Source organism: Budorcas taxicolor, chromosome 15 (genome assembly GCF_023091745.1).
Source record: "Budorcas taxicolor isolate Tak-1 chromosome 15, Takin1.1, whole genome shotgun sequence".
Lineage (NCBI taxonomy): Eukaryota > Metazoa > Chordata > Mammalia > Artiodactyla > Bovidae > Budorcas > Budorcas taxicolor.
The window spans coordinates 62,273,577-62,296,468 of record NC_068924.1 but is presented as its reverse complement, the minus strand read 5'-3'; the positions used below and the strand labels follow the sequence as shown (position 1 = coordinate 62,296,468).

At 45.0% G+C, this 22,892-nt stretch overlaps 1 protein-coding gene across 1 annotated transcript in view; it reads right to left on the bottom strand.

Moving 5' to 3' along the window:
- Positions 1 to 22,892, bottom strand: part of KIAA1549L (KIAA1549 like) — a 160,822-nt gene that overhangs the window by 75,249 nt on the left and 62,681 nt on the right. Inside the window, exons 11-13 of the mRNA XM_052652178.1 lie at positions 20,608 to 20,779; positions 8,982 to 9,145; positions 2,680 to 2,870 (exon numbers count right to left, since the gene is read on the bottom strand). Of these exons, the coding sequence (XP_052508138.1) occupies positions 2,680 to 2,870; positions 8,982 to 9,145; positions 20,608 to 20,779 (527 nt within the window). The remainder of the gene's footprint in view (positions 1 to 2,679; positions 2,871 to 8,981; positions 9,146 to 20,607; positions 20,780 to 22,892) is intronic.

Below are 22,892 nucleotides of genomic sequence, written 5' to 3'. Positions count from 1 at the left end.
AATTATGAGCTAAATAAATGGTTGCTGTTTTAGGCTGCTAAACTTTAGAGTGGTTTGTTATGAGGAAACAGATAATTAATCAACATGCCCTCTGCATTCTTCCCCACATAAGCTGAAATCCAACCCTCTGTTTCTCTGTACTTCTTTTTTATTTTTTATTTTTTGTGAACTAGGGAGGAAGTCTGTAGCAGCTGAGTCAGAGAAACTAACTGAGGTTGATCTTGTTAGGCTTTAGAAATCAAAGTCCGAACCTGGCATTTTATTATGAATGAAGATCAGGAGTCCTTAGAAGAGGGTTTTGAGAACAAAAAAACCCTCTTTAGGTACCCTTTTTAGGTACCAAGATCTCCTGGAGAAAAGCATGGAGACTTAATGCTTGACCCGATACAAAATTTGTAAATTTGATACAAACAATCCTTTCTTCCTCCTGAAATAACTTCATTCTCTTGGCTTCCTGGGTTCCACTCTTGCTTTGTTCTGTGCCTTTCTTATGGATGCTTTTCAGAATCTTTTGCCAATTCATCTTCATTATCTGGGTCTCTTAATCACTGCCATGTCCCAGGCATCAATTCTTAGATTTCTTCTCCATCTATACTGTCCAAGGTGCCCATCTAGTCTCAGAGATTTTTGTAACTAAACACTGATAGCTCCTACATTTATATTTCGACTCGACCTCTCCTCTGAACTCCAGACTCATATGGTTAACTGAGCTCTCAATGTCTCCACTTGCATGTCTCATGGGCATCTCAAACTTCACATGTCCATAACCAGACTCTACAAACTTCTCCTCCAGTCTTCCCCAGCACAAAAAGGGTAAATCATCCCTCTCTATTTCCATACTACACAACAATTTATCAGCAAACCTTGTCGGCTCTTCCTTGTACACACCTCTAGAGCCTAATCACTTCCCACATCTCCATGACCTGGTCCACACCACCATCTCTCACCTGGACTCATACAAAAGCCTCCTAATGGGTCTCTCTGCTTCTCTACAGTCTATTTCCACACAGCAGCCAGAGTGAGCCTTTAAAATGCAAGTCACATCCTGTCATTGTTCTCAAAACCCTCTTCTAAGGACTCCTGATCTTCATTCACAATAAAATGCCAGGTTCGGACTTTGATTTCTAAAGCCTAACAAGATCAACCTCAGTTAGTTTCTCTCACTCAGCTGCTACAAACTTCCTCCCTAGTTCTCATCAGCCGCTTTGGCCTTCTTGCTCTTCCTTAAGCAAGTCAAGACGTTTCCTCCTCTGGGCTTAGCACATACTGTTCCATCTGCTTGGGATGTTCAATAAAGTCTTTCTCACATGTCAGTTTATCAGTGAGGCCTTCCCCAACTCTTGCTAAAATAGCATCATATTCCCCTTTCCACATCTCCAATCCCTTACCATGCTTTGGCTTTCTTCTTCATACTCATCACCTCCCAACCTACTATATTTTTATCTTCCTGTTTATTGTCTATCTCTCCCCCATCAAACTGTAAGAACTATGGGAGTACGAACTTTGTCTTGTTCCTTGCAGTATCTTTTGTGCCTGGTTAACAGCAAACAATTGATAAATATCTGTTACCTGAAAGGAGAGAAGGAGGCAAACAGGATGTAGTTTTTCAGCCACCATTGTGGTCTCAGGCAAGAAAGAAAGAGGTTGGCAATGAAAGTTGGTTAGCCAGGCAACAGAGTTGGCCATAGAGTTCATTACCTCTTTCTGAGGCTATTGCAAAGTCCCAACAAGTGTCCTGGCCTCTAGCCTAACCTCTCCCATCTATCACCCACAATGCACTGGAGAAGTCTTTCTAAGACACAGGCTGGGCATCACTGTCTTCCTGAAGAACTCTCAGTGGCTTAATACTGACTAGAGTATAAAGGTCAAACTCCTCAGTCTGGCAGTTAAGACTCTCCACAGTTTTCATCTATCTTCTGGTTTCATCTTTCACTGCATTTCAAACACTGTGAACTCCAAACCCCATTCATCATAAGTAATCATTGCTGTCTCCTGGCTCTTCCAGCCTGGATGCTTTTATCTCTTCCCCGCCATGGACATCCCACTTGTCCTTCAAGGCTTGGTTAAAACACAACCTCTTCCATGACACTTTCCCACATCAGAATTAAATTCTTCCTTCTCTCTTTTCCCCAGGACATGGTTTAGACTCCACAGTAGGCACCTGCCCATCAGGCTTGGTATTCCAACAATTTATCTCTGTCTTTCCATCATGAGATGCTTGGGGACAGGAATCAATCTTAAACCTTTCTGTAGCCATCCCAATGCCTGTCAAAGTGCCTTGCTCATAGTAAAAGCCCAATAACTAGTTTTTGAACTAAAACCATAAGCTCTATAGAGAAATTGCCAGATAAAATACAACTATCCTGAACCAAAGGCACTGCTTTTAAGATAAATTAAAAAAATATAAGTGTAACATCAGTGCCAAATTTGTTACCATAAATCTAAGAAGCAAACCTCAACTGTTGTGGTTGATTAGACATCTAAAACGTTACAACGGATGGCTCGTGAGATGCAAGAATTATGATTCCTATCCTCTTCCTCAGTCTCCTTCTCAGATATTCAAAACAAGCATGAAGGGGAATTTTTAAAGAGAACAGAGGAATTGAGGGCTTCAGCTCTTCTCCCCATCAATTATTTCTGTTGCTGACACAAAGAGGCAGAATCTGGCCCTGTGCCTACCTCTTTCTGGTTTCGATGGATTTGGCCGTCTTGATGGTGCTTCCATCCTGAGGGGCATCCCTTTCCTGAGAGGCAGGAGCATCTCTAACGGGTAGTGGGAGGACCACCGTTTCCTGAGTCACCGGGATGACCTCCTCGTCCGCCCCTTGCTGGCCCAGGTGCTGCTTGGCATAATCAAAGCCCTGCACAGGCTGCAAAGAGGAAACAGATTTGCAGTCATGTTTCTGGCAAAGTGTGATGCTCACAGCAGCTTTAAGAGAAGACAGGCGGGAAAGTGCACATGATGGGCCCATACTTAGCTTTCTGATGAATAAGAGTTAACTCGAATCTCCACGCTATTTTCTGTCTCTATGAAATCAAAGTCCACATTAATTCCACCTAGCTACAGAACCTCTATAGATAAGACTCAGAAAAAGGAATAGTATAAACAAGATGCAAATATGTTTATGAGAACAAGTTCTTTCAAGGATTTTAGACCACTTATTCAAAGTCACTGGATACTGCTAATTAGAAGCTCTTAATTGCTACGTTAAACAGGTCCTGCCTCTTCTACATAAGAATAGTTCTGTCACCTCCTAAGTCCTGTGAAATAACAGGTTGTGTGACTTTGCCAAGTCATTGAAATCTGAACCTCAATGTTTTCATCTGAGAAATGAAGATAATCATATCTGTTCTACCTCCTCCACCCTGGAGTGTTAGAGAGAATCACAGATCCGAAAACAAAAGAGGAGAGACAGGCTACCACATGTGAGGCAGTATAATTATTAATAATAAACTGGAACTTATGGAATCACTCTCTAATCCAGACCGTTCCCTTTAGCAGGCGAGCTCACTTCTCATTTCTCATGACTAAGACATTAGCAGGGTTTTTATTGCAGTGTCTGAAATCCCAAGTGAATAGGGCAGCTGTGAGCAAAACCCAACAGACATGTATTAGTGGGGTAATAAAAAACCAAGAAGCATGTTTAAACAATTCCTGTGAGTGTCTCTATTCTGCTCTATGCCCCAAAGCAGCACAACACGGATTTGAGGCAGGACAATGGGGTGGCTAGGAGCAGCAACTCTGAAAACAGATAGCCTGGGTTCAAATCCTGTCTCTGACACACATTAGCTGTGTGACCTTGGGTAAGTGACTGAGATTCTCTGTACATGTTTCCTTACCTGTAACATGGAGAGAGTATAGTGTGAGCAGGATCAAATGTGTATGTCTGTGACAGTGAATTTAACCACCTCAAAGGGACACTGTGTAGATTAGATAAGTAAATTCAAGCCCAGCATTTAGCTAAGTACCTGACCCATAGTATGTGCTCAATCAGTATTTGTTCAAATTGTTTTCCTGCCTACTAAATCATTGGCCAGGTGAAACGGACATCAGCGATTCTTTTTAAGAAAATTTGGGGTGAAACTCAACCTCTATCATTTGGGTTCTATCAGAACTTGATATGATCAGACATTCCTCTTTTAGCACCTTACTTAGTCTAGAACTGCAACAGGAAGGCCAGATTAAATGGTCTAAGACCATGGCCCAACCCATCACATCATGTCTCAGAATCAGAGGGAGTTTTATTGCTAAATCCAGAAAAGCTTCCTTTTTCAAGCTGTCTGTATTATAGCCAAGGGCTTCTCCAGTGGCTCAGCAGTAAAGAATTTGCCTGCAATGCAGGAGACACAGGAGATGTGGGTTCAGTCCCTGGATGGGGAAGATCCCTTGGAGGGAGACATGGCAACCCGTGACTTGCTGATGTTCCTAGAATACTGACTCACCTGCTTCTCCTATAAACAATTAATCACCAGTTGAACTCAACCGAAATGTTTCTGGAAACTGACCTCTTCTCCCCAGGTCCACTGCTGTACTGACTCTGCCATGGTCTTGTAATTTCGATTCTGCTCCTTTCCAGACCCATCCTTGGCAATCCTCCAAAGTTATCTCCCTCAGAAATTCATCAGGTCATCACTCCCTCATTAAAAACTCTCTCTGGCACCCAAACTCTTTGGCAAGGCATTCAAGACCCTGGAATTCTGTGTGAACCCATGCGTCCAGTCTCATCTCCTCTTGGTCCCTTTTCTGCTCTACCTTTATTCTCCCATTATCCTGTTCACTTTTGTTCCAACTCTAGTTATTGGGCATTGGCTTGTGTCAGGGAGTGTGCTAGCACTGGAAATATAAAGGTGAATAATACCTGGCTCCCCTACCCTCAAGAAGCTCACAGTTTCAGTTTCACTTAGTATCGTTGGTACAAGACTGAACACATAACATGAGTTATGCCATTTCATCCTCACTGTAGCTCAAGGAGCTGGGTATTGTTATGGTTCTCCATTTTAGAGATGAAGAAACTGAGGTTCACAGAGGTTCATCAGTTTCCCCAGACTCGCTCAGCTGGTCTATGGTGGAGCCAGGATACGAATCCAGGACCACAGGGGCCAGAGGCAGAACACCAACCACTGCGTGATGATTCGCCCCACAGCCTTCTCTCTCTCTGCAGCCTGCCACCTAGGTCGCGCATCTCCCACCACACTTCGCCTGGCTCCTGGTTTCAGTCTCCTGGCCTGGGTGTGAGCTATTGGCAGTCTGCAGCAGCAGCTAAGAACCTAGTGAGGAGGACAAGCTGGTGCTGGCTTGTCCCCCTCATTCCCACCTTCTTTGGTTCCTCACCCTTCATACTGCACTGGCTACTTCAGGGGACTGAATTGATGATGGTTGACCAGAAGGACATTAAGGAATGACAAGCTTAAGATGTGGCCTTTGTTGTTAGGTTAACAAGAATCCCTGTACATGTTCAGTACTTACAGCCTGCAAGACACTGATACCTCATTTCATTCTCACAACAACCTTATGGGGAAAATTGGGCAAACAGCACAGTCTTCACTTCATGGGTAAGAAAACAAAAGCTCAGAGAGGTTCAGTGACTTGCTCAAGACCACACAGCTAAGTGGTGAAAGACTCAAGACTTGTACCCTGCTCTTCTGACTGACAGGATAGTGGTCCTCCAACTTGAAAATCACTTGAGATTAACTAATTGCCCATTGGACACACACTGGAAACCCCTAGCACCGCTAATACAACATCATGAAACATTTATAGTTGCTTTAATGAGTTTTATAAAATTATCAAATCAAAATAATCCCCAACAATTTTAAAGGTAGATATGTTACCTGGATTTTTTTAAAGAAACGTGTAATAATAAAAATCAACTTACCTATAATGTTTATTCTGTACAAGGCACATTCAAAGTAATTCACATAACTCAATCCTCACAACAAAGTGTAAGTGAACACTGTTATCACCCCCAATTCACAGATGGGGAAAACTGAGGCACATATAAATAGTATGTGAGAAAAGAACAGGGCATCTTTAGGGGGTAACTGCACCATCCTGAGCAGGGCATGCCAACCCTCTAAACTCCGTTTTGTATCTCCATATGGCCTTAACAACTTTTTCTTCAGGTTGCCTGTTCCAAGGGGCTGTGTTCTCTTCACTTATAAGAAGGGACAATCTGGGGAAAGTCTGTGAATCCAATGACAAAGAGGAAGCAAAAGTGAACTAGGAAGAAAGAAGGCGACAAAGGCAAGATACCCTGCTCTCCTCCTGTGTTGATCATTTTTTAACCTTCTGCCCACGTCTGGCTGACAGCAGTGGTAACAGGGTTACGTCTGTGGTATTGATACCTTGTCTCTGAAGAAGGGAGCAGGCAGGTACGGCCTGATCTCGGCTCTGAGACAGCCACACTCACCTCCTCCGAGCCTGTGGGTCTACTAGTGAGGCTCAGCAAAGGTCCCCAGCCATGTCCTCTGGCTCCGCAGCCAACATTCTTACAGATGCAATGGTGTCCCTGGAGACTAGGAGACCATCCTCCCCGTCTCTGGGTTGGTGGCAATGGCTAACTTTCTCTTCCCGCCTCGTCCCTTGGCACTAAATGAATTCTGCTCACGCACTCAGGTTGTGAGAAGTGACGCAGGCGGCTCGCTCCTCTGCCAAAAGCCGCAGTGTCCCCGGGTTGCACCAGCAGAAGCAGTGCGGTAGGAAAGAGGCAGTTCCGCCCCACTGGTTTCCCGTGATAACAGGGCTTTGGAAATCAAAGTGCGTAGCCCGGCCTTACTGAGGGAGAAAACAACCACTGCCACCCCCGAGAGTGAACTCAGTCATCTCACGCAACATAAATTTGCTTGATTTTCCACAGCAGCTGGGTATCTCTTGAAGCACAATGTGCTGGGCAAGGACATAAAAGGGGCTATGAAAACCCACAAACATGAATCTGTTCCAGCCTCAGACAGCTTTCCAGCCAGGGGATATGCTGAAATCACGTGCTGCCCAGCTCATCTCAGCAAATTAATAAAATTTTGCCTTCATCAATCACATGAAGATGGCATTTACAACCTCGGTGTGGCATGCTTTGCATTCCTGGACTTGGCTGCAATTAGATTCTGGTAATTACTGTTATGTCTGAAAGGCTCAGATTGTAACTGAGCTAAGATGGAAATGAAATACCCCTTCTTGGAATAGCTTCATTTTTCACTGCTTGGGTAATTACCAACATCGTGCTGCGTCCTGGCAGTGGGTTCCTTTGTGTCAACAGACACAGAACGACATTCTTTGGGGTTGGACCCTTCGCTAGACAGAGTGTCTCAGTAAGCTGCAGCTTCTCAACAGGTGACTCAGTTTAATAAACAACCAAATTCATTTGATTTCTTTTGTTGAAGCGAGGTATGGTCATCCAGGAAGAACTAGGCATGCGTGACTCCCAGCAAGGACAACCACCAAGTCATGCGGTCCAGGGGATGTGAAATTCCATTCTCTATTTCATTCCTGCCCAGAGAATTAGGCCGAACAAGTGCAGAGGTTAGGGGCTGGAGGAGGGTTCTACCCACCAAGTGTCAGGGTTCAGGATGGTGTATAATGTAGACAAAGCCCAAAGACTCAGGTATGGACCTGAGTGCCCCCCTCTGCTGTGAATAAGTCCCACAGTCTCTCATTCTTTTGAGTTTCTCTGCAGTAAAATGAAAATAATAAGAGCTGCCCTGACTATGACCTACCTCATAGGACTACTGTGATGAGCAAGCAAGGTGACAGACCTAGAAAAGCCCATGATATTGTAAGACATTATTTAAACATTATATGATAATCTGGGTAGTAGAGGTTATTATATTCCTTTTGGGGACTATGGTGAAGGGAGCTCCGTGACCAGAAAACTTGTTATTGTTGAGTTGCTCAGTCGTGTCTGACTCTTTGTGACCCCATACTATATAGCCTGCTAGGCTCCTCTGTCCATACGATTTCCCAGGCAAGAATACTAGAGTAGGTTGCCATTTCCTGACCCAGGGATCAAACCTGGGTCTCCTAAGCCGCCAGGGAAGTCCGACTGGAAAAGTAGCCTTTGGAATTTTCTCAGTTTGCCCCTCTCCCAGTCACTGGAGGGGGATGGTGCAGCCCAGTGGAGGCTGTGGATGGTGGATGGAGCCCCCCACTAGCCTTCAGTGGAGCCACTGAACTGGGGTTTGACAGCTGCCCTGCCAAGGCTCTGCAGCTTGGTCCTCATGCAGGCTTTTTTCTTTTTTTTAAATTATTTGTTTGACTGTCTTAGTTGCAGCATGTGGGATCTAGTTACCTGACCAGGAATATAACCTGGACCCACTGCATTGGGGGCGTGAATTCTTAGCCACTGGACCACCAGGGAAGACCCCGTCATGCAGCCTTTGAAGATCAGCCACTCTGGCCAGTGGAAGAAGGGTTTTGAGGGTCTGATGTGCCCCTAAAGAGCCCTGAGTTAGGAGCCAAGACACCTGGTTCTACCATGAGTTCTGCTACTTACTCACTGTGCCGTCATGAAAAAGTCACTTCTCTGTAAAAGAGAAGGTGTCAGGTCAGATGAGCTCTGAGACCCCTTTCAAGTCTATCTAACTCCTCATTTTCAGTACCTCTGTTTCCTCCTCTGTAAAATAATGTTCTTCCTCAAACGGCTGCTACGAAGAGTAGGTGAGCTGGTACCTGCAAAGCACTGAGAAGCACTTAGAGCAAAGAGTTATTGTGTCCTGATTATAAAAATGAAGGTTTGCACAACAATGCAAATATCCTTAACAATACTGAGCTGGACACTTCAAAAGGGCTAAAATGGTGCACTTTATGTTATGTATATTTTACCACAATTTTTTAAACATTCAAATAAGTAACAAAAGGGTCTCCTTCAACATGAGGACTGAAGAGGAGGTTTCCGAAGGTACTCGCAATGACCTCAATGGCCAAAAGGCAGGCAAAGCCGCCTCGGGCCAGTGTTCCTACCCCTCTCCTCTCGGCTTCCGACACATACCTTTGCTCGCTGAGGCAGGTTCATCATGGTGTCTGGCTTGAAGTCGTTCTTGTTCTTGCGGCAGAGCACGGCAGTGATGATGATGATGATGACGGTGACCACGGCGATGGGCGCCAGCACGGCAGCGATGATCCACAGGTTGTTGGGTGGGTTCTTCACCACGGCTGCAGAGTTGAGGGGGGGAAGCACGTGACCAGGAGCTCCGGGAAGCAAAAACAGCCCTGAGATAAGTGCCCCCCAGTCCCCAATCATGAGGTGGTTGAGAGGCTTTGGGCTCAGAAAGGCTCTTGCCTTGACAAGTTACTCCAGGTCTCTGAGTCTCAGTGTCCCCATCTGTAAAATGGGCTATCCTGTGGCGAGGCATCAGAGAGACCAGGTACATGTGGTGCTTGGTGTAGCCCCTAGGAGGTACTCAGTGAATGAAAGTCTTTACTAGGACCAGGAGGAGGAAGAGGAAGATGGATTGGGATCAATCTTTCCCACTGGTGATGTCCATGAATCAGAAGAAGAGAGAAGAACTCTGAGGATTAGTGTGTTGCTTCAATCAGGAGGCAAAGGTCACAGAGAGATGACTCGAAATACTGTAGTGAAGTCGCCCTCTGAGTGACCAATGAATAAAACATACCTGAGTGGACAGATCTGCTCCCATTCTGCCACGGTTAGCTGGGGATGCTTGGAAATGCCGTGCTCTAATCAATACCATGTCCGATTAGACACGGGTAATCTGGTCAGACAGTAGGAAAGGTGGTGGGCAAGATGACTGTGACTGGTTGTTTTAGCTTGTGATAATGTCTGCTAATAATACACAAGCTCTCATCTCTCCCACTCCCTGGATGATCTCATAGACTCATGCCATGAAACACCATCTGGGCTGATGATGCTCATTTACATAGCTCTAACTAGGACCCCTACCCCCAAATCCAGATTCCTATATCCAACCGCCAACTCAAATCTCCAACTGGATACACAAGAGATGTCTCAAATTTAATACATCTGGAACACAACTCTCAATCTCCCACCCCCTAAAACCTGTTCTTGTGATATTCTCTTCTCCAATAAATGGCAACTCTTTCCTTCCAGCTGCACAGGCCAATAACTGTCATCAATGTCAACCTGTTCCTTTTATTCTCTCCCAACATCCTACTTGTCAACAAACCCTGTCATCCCCATCTTCAAAATATATCACTTCTTTCTATCGCTATGGTCCAACCTAGCAACATGTCTCACCTGAACTACTGCAATGGTCTCCTCCCTTGTTCCCTATAGTCTATTTGTAACACAGAAGCTGGAGTGAGCCTTTGAAAATTCAGATCACAACATTCTTCTGCTCAAACCCTGTAGAGGCTCCAACCCCACTCAGAGTAAGAGCCACAGTATAGTTTCTACAAGACTTTAAGTGATCTGCTCCAACCAACCATTCTAGTTACTTCTCTGCTCTTATAGCTCTTCCTTCAACTCACTCTGTTCCAGTCTACCTCCGGCTGTTCCCTGAACATGCTGGACATGCTTCTGCCTCAGGGCCTTTACCTCAGCTTATTCTTCTACCTAGAACACTCTTCACCTAGATATCCACAGGACTCTCTCCCTCATTCCTTCAGGGCTCTGAACAAGTATCACTATATCTGTAAGCTTTCCCTGTATTCTTTGTAAAATAACAATCCCTGCCCCAGGCACTCTCCATCCCCCGTTTCCTACTTAGTGTTCCTTTAAATCAGTGCTTCTCAAACTGTAAAGTGAACGTGTGAAAGTGAAAGTCATTCAGTCTTGTCTGACTCTTTGCGACCCCATGGACTATAGAGTCCATGGAATTCTCCAGGTCAGAATACTGGAGTGGGTAGCCTTTCTCTGCTCCAGGGCATCTTCCCAATCCAGGGATCGAACCAGGTTCTCCTGCATTGCAGGCGGATTCTTGACCAGCTGAGCCACAAGGGAAGCCCAAGAATACTGGAGTGGGTAGCCTATCTCTTCTCCAGCAGATCTTCCTAACCCAGGAATCGAACCAGGATCTCCTGCATTGCACTTGGATTCTTTACCAGCTGACCTACCAGGGAATCCCCTCAAACTAAAGTGCATGCCAATCACCTGGGAATCTTGCTCAATGTGGATTCTAATTTTGTGCGTTGGGATGGGTTCACCTATAATAAGTTCTTGGGGACACCAGTCCACCATCTTCTCTGTCTACTGGCTGTCTGAATAAAGTCACTATTCCTTGCCTCAACAACTTGTGTCTCAATTTGTTGGCCTGACATGTGGTGAGTAATATGAGCTTGGACTTGGTAACATGCCTAATAAGCTCCCAGTAGATACCCATGCAGTAGGGCCCCAGGCCATACTTGTAGTGGTGAGACTCTAAGTATATGTCACCATCTGCTATGATACATACGTTATTTGCTCACCATCTGTCACCCGTTGCCCCTCGTTTAGCATGTATACCCTAACAGAGCAGGGAGGTTTATTTTTTCTCTTGTTTGCTGCATCTTCAGGGCTAGAACAGGGCCTTGCACATAGTAGTGAAAAGTGAAAGTGAAAGTTGCTCAGTCGTGTCCAACTCTTTGAGACCCCATGGGCTATAGAGTCCATGGAATTCTCCAGGTCAGAATACTGGAGTGGGTAGCTTTTCTCTGCTCCAGGGGATCTTCCCAATCCAGGGATTGAACCGGGGTCTCCTACTTTGCAGGTGGATTCTTGACCAGCTGACCCACAAGGGAAGCCCGAGAATACTGGATGGGTAGCTTATCCCTTCTTCAGCAGATCTTCCCAACTCAGGAATAAACCAGGGTCTCCTGCATTGCAGGCAGATTCTTTACCAACTGAGCTATCAGGGCAGCCCCTGCACATAGTAGGGGCTGAACGAATGTACAACTAAACTATCATTATTCCTGTTGCAATTTGGCTCCCCATACAGGTTTCCACAAAGGACAGGGTAAAAGCCATTTATGGGAGAAGTTCCCTTCTCCTTGGTAGTTCCCATCCGTGAAACCGCTGTGTGTGCTAAGTTGCTCAGTCGTGTCCAACTCCTGGTGACCTCATGGACTGTGTCCTGCCAGGCTCCTCTGTCCATGGAATTCCCCAGGGGAGAATACTGGGGTGGGTTGCCATTTCCTTCTCCAAGTTCCAATTCACATTTTAAATTAAACACTTTCAATCTGGTTTATATATCACTCTCTTATAAGTCTGGTTAGCATAAGTTGGTGCTCCTGATCTTGTTTAATACTGGGGGCTACTAAACTCACAAGACTGAGGACTGAAGTCTGGAGTACAAAGACCCCACAGTAAGCATCACATGGTGAGGACCTGCCTGAGGAGCCAGCTGGTCTTTCTCTGATATCAGCCACCCCTGACTTCCACTGGCACCTCATTAGCCAAGATTTACCTCTCTGCAGGCAGCACTTGGCTCGGGAGTGCTATTAGTACAAAATAACTTCTTTTCCACAGTTTTTGTCAATTGGTGATTAATCACATTATTAACTTCTGAAAACAGCTCATTAGATAATGTGCTTCTGTTGACATTAAACATGTAATTGCTGCTGCTTTTAGTAATTCAGTATTTCTATGTGAGTTTTAGGCTATTAACATTTTTTAAAGCTTAATGCTTCTGTGAAAAATATCAATTTTGGCTATTCTATCCTGATGGGGAAAAATGTATAGTGTATCAGAACATGATACCCTAAATATATTTATATGTATGCTTTTCATTAGCAAGAATGAAATATTAACATGTGTTCAGCTTTTGCTCAGCTTTATTGTTTTGATGGATGTGTGCCTTCTTGAGGCAGTATGGAAAATCCTTTCACCTCTATTTAAATGAGGAGAGAATAAAGGCATGCTAAGTACATTAATAAATTCATTTAACGGTCAAAGCGATAGTAAAGTTAGGTCAACTGAAGTCATCCAAACCCAATATATTCATTGGCATAATGATCTAAAACTACAAAGTCATGTACAGAGGTGAAAAGGAACAAATGGCTATTTAATTTGCAAGAATGTCAGAGGAAGGATAGGAAAATGAGACAACACGCTCTGAGCCTCCGCTGTGCGTTAGGCACTGGGATACACTCTTTGTCAGGCTTTTACTCTCATACCCATTTTGCAGATGAAGAAACTGAGCCCCAGGGAGGTTAGACTATGTTATTTTTTTTTAACCATAAAAAGTCATTTCTCTGAAATATACAAATTAAGTCGGCTCTGAGTTAATACATATGAATGGGAGTGTGTGCATGTGAGTGTGCATGTATGAGTGCACACACACAAAGTGTTGGTCAGAGCGAATAGTCAAAGGGTCCCTATAATCTGAACTCAGAAAGAATTACTCTCATGTAGAGCAAATGGTGAAAGGAGAAGGAATCCATTCAAAAAAGTTCTCAGCTCGTCTTCATGACTCCCAAAACATGAGAAATCATGACTGGTGTGAGTAGACACAGGGAAGGGTCAAACTCAGATCCCCGAAGCTGGTGAGAGCTCAGGCCCATCGTACCCCTGCCCACACACTCTTGCGGCTCTCATCCCACTCAGGTGTGGCCCATGAGACTCTACCGCTAGTGGCCCCTCGGCTGCATCTGTGACTCATCATTGCTGCTCTCTTCCATCAGGGACCTCCTCGCTGGCTCTCAAACCCCACCCCTTCTCTGTCTGGAACCTTCTCCCCAGGTATCCTCAAGAAGCAACTCAAAGGTTGCTTCCTCAATATCGTCTTCACACCCCCAAACAATTTAAGATTGCAACCATTATCTCCTAAACATCCTTCAGCCTCTTCCCTGCTTAATTTTTCTCCATGGTACTTACTAGCATATAACATATTATTCAGTTATTTTGTCTGCTTAATCTGCCCACTTAGAAATATAAGATCTATGTGGGCAGAGTGCCTGCTTGGCTCACAGCTATATCTCCAGGGCCTAGAACAGCGCCAGACATATACTAGGCGCTCAAGAAATATTTGTTGAAAGAATGAGAGTTCCCTTTACTGAAGGGCCAGTCTATATAGCTTTCTTTAAGTGATATTTTTTGAGATCACTGTCTGATGGCCACATAAGGGAAACCAATTCCTGCCCTGGTCTGCTTGTGTATGGGGAGAATTGTCCCTACTCCATCAGCTGGCTAGGCCCTCTGAGGGGCCCCTCACTCCAGATCCTGTAAAGGGAGCAGATGAAAACCTCCATCGGGAATGCAGCCGCTTCTTTAGAGGTCACTGCTGCCCGATTACCCGGAGATGACATGGGGAGAGCAGGCATCACACATTCTACTGTAGGGCACTATACCTTGGCCCTGTGCTGTGTGCACGCTAAGTCACTTCAGTCATGTCCAGCTCTTTGCAGCCCCATGGACTATAGCCCACCGGGCTCTTCTGTCCATGGGATTCTCCAGGCAAGAATACTAGGGTGCTCCAGGGGATCTTCCTGACCCAGGGATCTAATCTGCATCTCTTCCATCTCCTGCATTGGCAGATGGGTTCTTTATCACTAGTGCCACCTGGGAAGCCCTGCACATCGGCCCTAGACTTAGCAATTTAGAAAACATTGGAACACACGGTATGGGATAAGGAGGTGTCTGTTCAATGCCATGATTCTCCATTCAAAGTGCTGATCTTAGATTTATGTCGCAGGCTGATTTCAGAACTATTAGGAGAAAATGTGGAGAAGGCAATGGCAACCCACTCCAGCACTCTTGCCTGGAGAATCCCATGGACAGAGGAGCCTGGTAGGCTGCAGTCCATGGGGTCCTAAGAGTTGGACACAACTGAGCGACTTCACTTTCACTTTTCACTTTCATGCATTGGAGAAGGAAATGGCAACCCACTCCAGTGTTCTTGCCTAGAGAATCCCAGGGATGGGCGAGCCTGGTGGGCTGCCATCTATGGGGTCGCAGAGAGTCGGACACGACTGACGCGACTTAGCAGCAGCAGCAGCAGCAGGAGAAAATGAGATTTAAAACATCTCTCTTTCTCCTCTTCTTCATGGGTCTTAGTGTCCTCATCTGGGTGGAAGCATTTCCCAGGGTCTGTCTTCTGGTTTGTACTCCCTCCAGGACCAGAATTTCTCCAGGATTTTAATTCTGTTCTGTATTTACAACATTCTCAAAGTCTATAGTGTTGACTTTAGCCTCTCTCCTGGGATTCAGACTAGGATTTCCACCAACTTTCCTAACTTCAGCCCTGTATATCCCCCGCAGCACCCTTGAATAGTCCATCACCTAGGTACTTCCCTGGTTGTCCAGTGGTTAAGACTCCATGCTTCCACTGCAGGGGACTTGTAAACCAAGGTTTGAACCCTGACCAGAACTAAGATCCCACGTGCTATGCAATGTGGTGGGGGGCCCTACCCCCCAAAAAAAGAAAAAAAGAAAGTCCATCACCTAAACTCATCATGGCCCTAAGTGAATAAATCACAGTCTCCCTCCTAAAAGAGCTTCTCCTTGCCAACTCCCTAATTTCATTAACAGCATCCTGTTCTCTGAATTATATAGGCTCTTAACCTTAAAATCACCTTTCCTTCTTCACAGACTCTTCTTGAGTCTTTTCACCTTATGGATAAATGAGACACTCAGTTACCATTTACTATGTGCTTAATAGGTGCCCCAGGGATATACTCGGAGATGGCAATGGCACCCCACTCCAGTACTCTTGCCTGGAAAATCCCATGGATGGAGGAGCCTGGTAGGCTGCAGGCTATGGGGTCGCGAAGACTCGGACACGACTGAGTGACTTCACTTTCACTTTTCACTTTCCTGCATTGGAGAAGGAAATGGCAACCCACTCCAGCGTTCTTGCCTGGAGAATCCCACGGATGGGGGAGCCTGGTGGGCTGCTGTCTATGGGGCTGAACAGAGTCAGACACGACTGAAGTGACTTAGCAGCAGCTTAGCAGCAGGGATATACTAAACCGTCTACATGCAATAATTATTTCATTTAAACCCCTAGTAGGTCTCCCAGGTCAGTGCTTTTACTTCACCATTTTACAGATGAGGAAAATGTAGGTCAGAGAGGGTCACTCATTTGTCTCCTGTCTTACTGCAAAGGCTCTGCTCTCAACTGCTCTGCTATGGTGTCTTCCAACCACATGCCTCCCTCATGGCCTGGCAAAGGCATTTAGCAAAGGTGGGTCCTAGGCCTTCACAAGAATACAGCCAGGCAGTAACTGAGGCTGGATATTCAGAAAGGAATGCGATGCGGTACCTGCTTTTAAAGAGCTCATGAGGAAGAAAGCAAGAAAACAATTCATTTGCCCACCATGATAAGGGCAGTGAAGGCCCCTGGAACTTGGGGGAAGGGGTCACGCTTCAGCAGTCAGGGACAGGGAGTGTGAAGAATGAATCCTGCCATGTGGCTGAAGCCCTGGGTCTGAAGGAAAGAAGAGTAGGCTGTGTGATTGGGAAAGAAGCCTGGAGACCAGGCTGTGAAGGGATCTGAATGTTTGCTGAGCACCTGTTGTGAAGGGCTTGGAAGACCCACTTTAAGAAGCTTGAATTTTACTCTTGTGAACAGTGAAGAGCCACCAAATATTTTTTAAATGTTATAGATGTAAGATCGGAACCTGTGTTTGTTATAATGGCTCTAATTACGATGTAGAGAGTACATTAGCAGCACAGAAGCTGAAGCTGAGTCATTTGGGAAGCACACGCAAAGTCCAAGAGGAGATACTGATGAAATGGAGAAGAAAAACCAGTTTGAGAATTACTCTAGAAGGGAGCTAGGAGGGCCAAGTGGATTTGAAGGAAAGAAAAAAGGTAAGGGTGAAGGCTAGCAGCTCTGAAGGCAGGTGGAAGAGAGTTGAAATCCTGTCTCTCTGAGCCGCAGTCATGCCTCCAAGGTCATCCCTAGATGATCCTTCGACTGTCATTTCCAAAAGGCTTCAAGCACCTTCTCACTGCTGTGACTGCTGTCTCTGGCCCAAGCTCTTGAACCTTCCACTGTTCTCCATGCATTTCCATCAGTAAAGTCCCCTTAGCCTCAACCTCTTCACCTGACACTCCGTTCACCTCCCGCTCTAAGTAAGGCCAGCTCTCCCATTGCTGCCCCTTCCCAAGTACAATGAGGCCTGAAGAAGAAGTAAGGAGGTCAAGGAGCTGATCTCAAAGTAAAGGATGGGTTAGGGCAGGAGAAGGGGTGAAGAAGAGGAGACAGTGAACCAGGTAAAAATCTCTAAAGGATGGACTTCCCTGGTTGTTCAGTGGTTGGGAGTCTGCCTCCTAATCAATCCCTGGTCCGGGAAGATTTCACATGCCACAGGGCAACTAAGCCTGCGCACCATAACTACTGAGCCTGAACTCTAGCGTCTGTGCTCTGAAATAAGAAAAGCCACTGAAATGAGAAGCCCGTGCACCACAGCTAGAGAGTGGCCCATACACAGCAACAAAGACCAAGGGTAGCCAAAAATAAGTAAATTAATGTTAAAAAAAAACTTCAAAGGACAGTGGGGGTCAGCTTGGGGTCTAGAGGTGACTGCAGTAAGGAGGGGACAACTTTTAAGCATCTAGCAATTTGCAAGAATAGAAAAAATGGTCTGGACATAGCAATGAGGAGCTGGGAGGAGGGAAGCCTTCCTCTCTTATGGTGTTTCTCTAATCAGTTTGCTGATTCGCAGTGTGTACCACTGCACCCAGGCTCAATGTGCCCTGCCCCACAATCCTAACCTCAGCTGCCTCCTTCACTTCATTATGACCCAAGAGAGCAGAAACAACCACAGAGATATCCTCAGGCTTCCAGGACCAAATGTACCACGTGACTGACACCCACACCCCTGCTCCGCTTGCCCTCCTGCTGCCAAAGGATGGGCCATCCCTGCTCCTCGCTGAGTCTGACCCTCCACTTGCGCCGCCCCCTTGTCCATGTGTGGACTTTATTCCTGCAGGTCTTGTCTCTCTTCTGCATTGTCAATTTCTCCCTCTCTATTACAGTCTTAATACTCAAATGTACCCACTCTCTCATGTGGCCTCATTAATCTCCTCCCTTTGCTGTCCTTGCTTCCCCACCTCCACTGTCTCCTGGGCCCGCTCCAGCCACTGTGTCTCCACTACCTGTTCCTGGGAACTCCTCCTGCCAACCTGTCTCCACTACCTATTCCTGGGAACTCCTCCTGCCAACGTTCCCACCAAGCTCCAGTTTAGCAAGGCCACTTCATCTCCGTCCTTCCAGCCTCTGCCTCTTAAGAACAGAAGCTGATGCAACAGCTCACCCACTTCTAAGATATTCACTTTCTTTGCTTGTTTCTGGACCCCACCTCCTTCTGGGTTTCCTCCATCTCCTGGATGCTCCTTCTCAGGGTCCTTTGCTGGCTCCAGTTCTTCCCGCAGGTAACTTCTCCAGGCCTTAATTTTCACCCTCTTCTCTTTAGTTCTAAATCGTGCCAAGTCTGGTTAATCTCACGAACTCCCTTAACTCTAAATGTTATCTGTGTTGATGACTCCTCCCAAGTTAGTATTTCCTGATCTCTACTTGCATGTATAAACTAACATGCTCAAAACCAAACTCTCAATTCCATCTCCCCGACGCCACCACTGCCCCACCGAACCACTTCCTCTCCGTACCTTCTGCACCTCAACAAGTGACACCACAGTCAGTGCTCAAGTCAACCTTGAGTCTTTTGGCCCTCACCTTCTCCTGCTCATACACAATCCATTATCTTGTCCCACTGGTTCTGCCTGCAAAAATATGTAAAATATCTTCTCTGAGTCTCCCCCTCTGACTCTTTCCTCTCTCACCTGGACACCTGCAGGGGTTTTCACTCCTAGCCTCTACAATTCATTCTCTACCTGGAGAGATGGATAAAGAGCTGAGGATGGAGCCTGGGGACACACACATGAAGAAGATACGGCAGAACTGATGAGGCCATTGACCTGACCAGAGATGGGACAGGGCCCATACGGAGGGAAGGGCAGAGGTGCAGAGGGAGAGAATCTGAGTTAAAAGCATTGTAAAGGCAAGACTGTAGAGGGTGATCATCATTTCTACGCAAAGGTATGTCTATGAGGATGTGCTGGCTGAGCAGAAGTGAGGGCCGTAATAACACATGGGCTGGACCATCCCCATGGAAGCCACACCCACCGTGAAGAAGGCAGAAGATGAGGAGAGGAAAACCATGAGCCAGGTGTCAGGTTCCTAAGGAGTGTGGACACCAACTAGGAGATCAAGCTAGGCCTTTCGGGCCTACAGCATGCTCCACGTGCTGCCGAATCTAACATTTCTGCCACGCAGTTGCTCACCTACCTCACCCTGGCTTTCTTTGAAGCCCTTATTTGGGTCCCTAATGCCTGGGCCATCAGAAAGCCTCATTAGTTCTGCCTTCTCTCAACCTGAACGCTGACAACAGATTAATCTCCCTAGATAATGGGTACTTTCAATGATACTATTTCCCCGCACAGAAATCTCCAATAGCTCCCCAGAACCAATCTCATCACTGTACAATCCCTTCCCTTGCCATGCAAGGCCTGAGTCTCCTAAGCAATGCTCATTTCTACCCCCATCATCTCCTCCTCATGCTTCAGTACTGCAGGAAACTTGACTCCTTTTTTTCAAGCACCACTGGTACTTCTCACTTCATTTCTATTGCTCCTGCTGCTTGCTCTTTCTGGACTATACCCTCTTCCCCACCCTTGGCTGGAATCATAGCGTACAATACAGTTACAAACACACTTTTGAACTCAGATTCAGATTCCTGTCTTGGAATTCATACCATATCAAGTACTAATTCTGTGATGTGGAGCAAATTAGTTAACCTGTCTTAGCGTAGGTGTCTTCATCTGTAACTGGGAGCTAAATAAAGTTGCCCCAGAGAAATAGAGAAAAATTATGTAAAGCAATAAGCATAGTAGCTGCCATGGGGAGGACCCTCAAAAAGGCAGTTATTATGTTTCATACCCTTTCTCTATTAATTCTTCCCAGATACCCCTTGAGAGCAATCTGTCCCTCTGTTGAGTCCTGTATCAATCACATTGTCTCCTCGAAGCATCTCTGCATTCTACACCTTTATATCTGCATCAACAGCTTCTCTGCTCCTTAAAGGCAGGGATTTAGCAAGTCTTGCCCACTTCTCCGTGTCCTCCAGCACAGTTCATGTAGGACTCTGGAAAGTTTACTGAATCAAATTACCTTTAATTCCCCAGCAGACAAATACAGTCTCAGCAGTGGTGATTTTTCTAGCTGCTCACAAGACTATACTGAGGAGGGAGAGTGGGTAGGACCTGGGGCAAAGCAGTATTGCCATCACCCTAGTATCCAAAACACATCCCTTCCCCAAAACCCGATAGCTACTTCATATCAGGGCTTCCCTGAGAGCTCAGCTGGTAAAGAATCTGCCTGCAATGCAGGAGACCTGGGTTTGATCCCTAGGTTGGGGAGATGGCCTGGAGGAGGCAAAGGCTACCCACTCCAGTATTCTGGCCTAGAGAATTCCAGGAACTGTATAGTCCATAGTCCACGGGGTCACAAAGAGTCGGACACGGCGGAGCGACTTTCACTTTCACCCAAAACCTATTGCTTTAAACAATACAGGAAACAACTGGTTGGTTTGAGAACCTTCCAGAATAGAAATATTTTTAGCTCTGGGTCTACTAACATGAGTTTAGGGACTCACTTGGATGAACAGGAAATATTTGCTGATGTTAAAAATATTGAATAGAAAGACTGTCCCCTTACGGTCAGCTTGCAGAAGAACAACATGGTGCAGAGTCAAGGCCATCCTTTGGGAGTCAATGGTGCTCAGGATCTTGGCAGCTGCAGTCCCCAGCAGAGGCTTCCCATTGTACAGGGTGTAGTAAGTCAGCTCCGCAGGGTCCTTGGGTCCCGGCACCCGCTGCATCTTTACCATCTTTCAGAAAAAGATAGGCTTTGTTTACAGGGCATCGTGCATCAACTCTGCAATTACTCACGTGATCAGCAGGCTTGCTCCCGACTGTGAAGCCTTCTGCAGCTGAGTAGACCCATAACATATATTTAAGGCATCAACCTTCGTGTACCTCCCTAACACCGACGTCTCAAGAAACCCTACTATCGCTGGAAGAGGAAGGCAGGGAGGAGAAAACAGTCTTGGAAATACAAACATCTGGGAAGAACAGTGAGACAGAGAAGAAACGCTGAAATGGTCAAGTCTCCAGCTTCTAGAGAACTCTGGCCTCATTTGAAAATAGGCCTCCACATGAACTCAGGGCATGTTAGGTTATGCTCAGACAAGATTTCTAATTTCAAATTCCTGCAATTGCCAGAGAGGGGAAAAAAACTGAACTTCTATGTTTGCAATTCAAAAGGTCTCTGATAAAAGCAAGGTTTGGAGACTCAAAGTTCTTTTTCTAAAATAACCTTTGTTGCTTTTTCTCACTGCACTACAGAGAATTTGAAAATACAGAAAAGCATCGAGAAATGAAATAAAATATAAACAACCTGTAACCCCTCCTCTACAAGCTAATTACTATCATCATTTTAGAGTATTTGCTACTATTTTTTTCCACACAAGTCTCTTATTTATCATTTTACAAAATTATTTATCGTACTTTCTATATAATATTATATATTGCCATTTTTACTTACATCCATAGGGGCTTAATTATAATAAAAGCGTAAACGTTAATTTCTACATGGCATTCCAAGGCATGCCTCATAAACTTACTTACCCAATCCTTTATTGTCAAACACCTAGATTGTTACTCATTTTTCAGTATTGTAACTAACAATTTGATAATCACACATAAAACATAAATTTTAATACCTACATAATGTTCTACTGTGTGCATGTCTCATAAACTTAACTAAACCTTCATTTGTGGACATTTAGGTTGTTATCAAGTTTTCACTAGCATAATTCACCATTGATAAATATGGCATCATATAAGTATTTCCCAAAGTATATCTTACAGATTATGAGTTTCACAGGATATCAACAGAGATAACAAAAATGTTTATAGCAGCATTGTTCATAATAGCAAAAAAAATACAAAAATTCAGAAGTCACTAACAGTAGGATGGATAAATGAATTATAGTACTGTTGCACAATTAAATGTTATAGAGTAGTAGAACTATGGCTCTTTGATCCAATGTGGTGAATACAAAACCTGATATGGAGCAAAAGAGACAAATTACAGAATATAAAGTTCAAAACCAAACAAAACCAAATGATGCACTGCTTACGGAGACACATGAGAATGGTAAAATCTATACAGAAAACACAGGCATGATTTAATACAAAATCCAGAAGCACACTCAACTCCGGTAGAAAGGAAGCAAGTAGGTATAATCAGAAAAGACACAGAGAAAGCTTATCAGGTAAGGTAACAGTACTGTTCTTACTCTTTGGGTTGTGGGTTCTTTTTTTATTAGTGTTCTTTAAACTCTGCCTATTTTTATGCTGCTGAGTATGTGTGCTATAAATAACAATTAAAAATAAATATTACTACAATCCAATGAAAAATGGCTTTTAAAATAATCTGACCAGACATTTCACAAAGAAAGATATCTGAGGAGCCAATAAGCATGTTTTTTTAGATGCTCAATGAGGAAATTCAACTAAAACCCATAAGGCATCACTATCAACCACTAGAATGACTAAAATAAGAAGGGCTGATAACCCTGTGTTGATGAGAAGGTGGGGTAACTCCACATCCGGTTGGTGGGAGCATCAGACAGTATACTTTGGGGAAAGGTCTGGCGGTTTCTCACAGAATTCGCATACACCAACCCTGTGAACCACTCCTGCATACCCAAGAGAAATGAAAGCACATGTCTAAAGAAAGACTTGCAGAAGAAAGTTCAGAGAAGCTTTGCTTATTGTAGCTAAAAATTGGGAAAAGCCCAGGTGTCCATCAGCAGAAGCATGGATAAACAATGCTTGGATAAACAACCTGTAGTATATTTCACACAAGGGAATATTACTCAGCAATAAAAAGGAATAAACTACTGAATAAAAGAACATGGATGAATCTCAAAAACA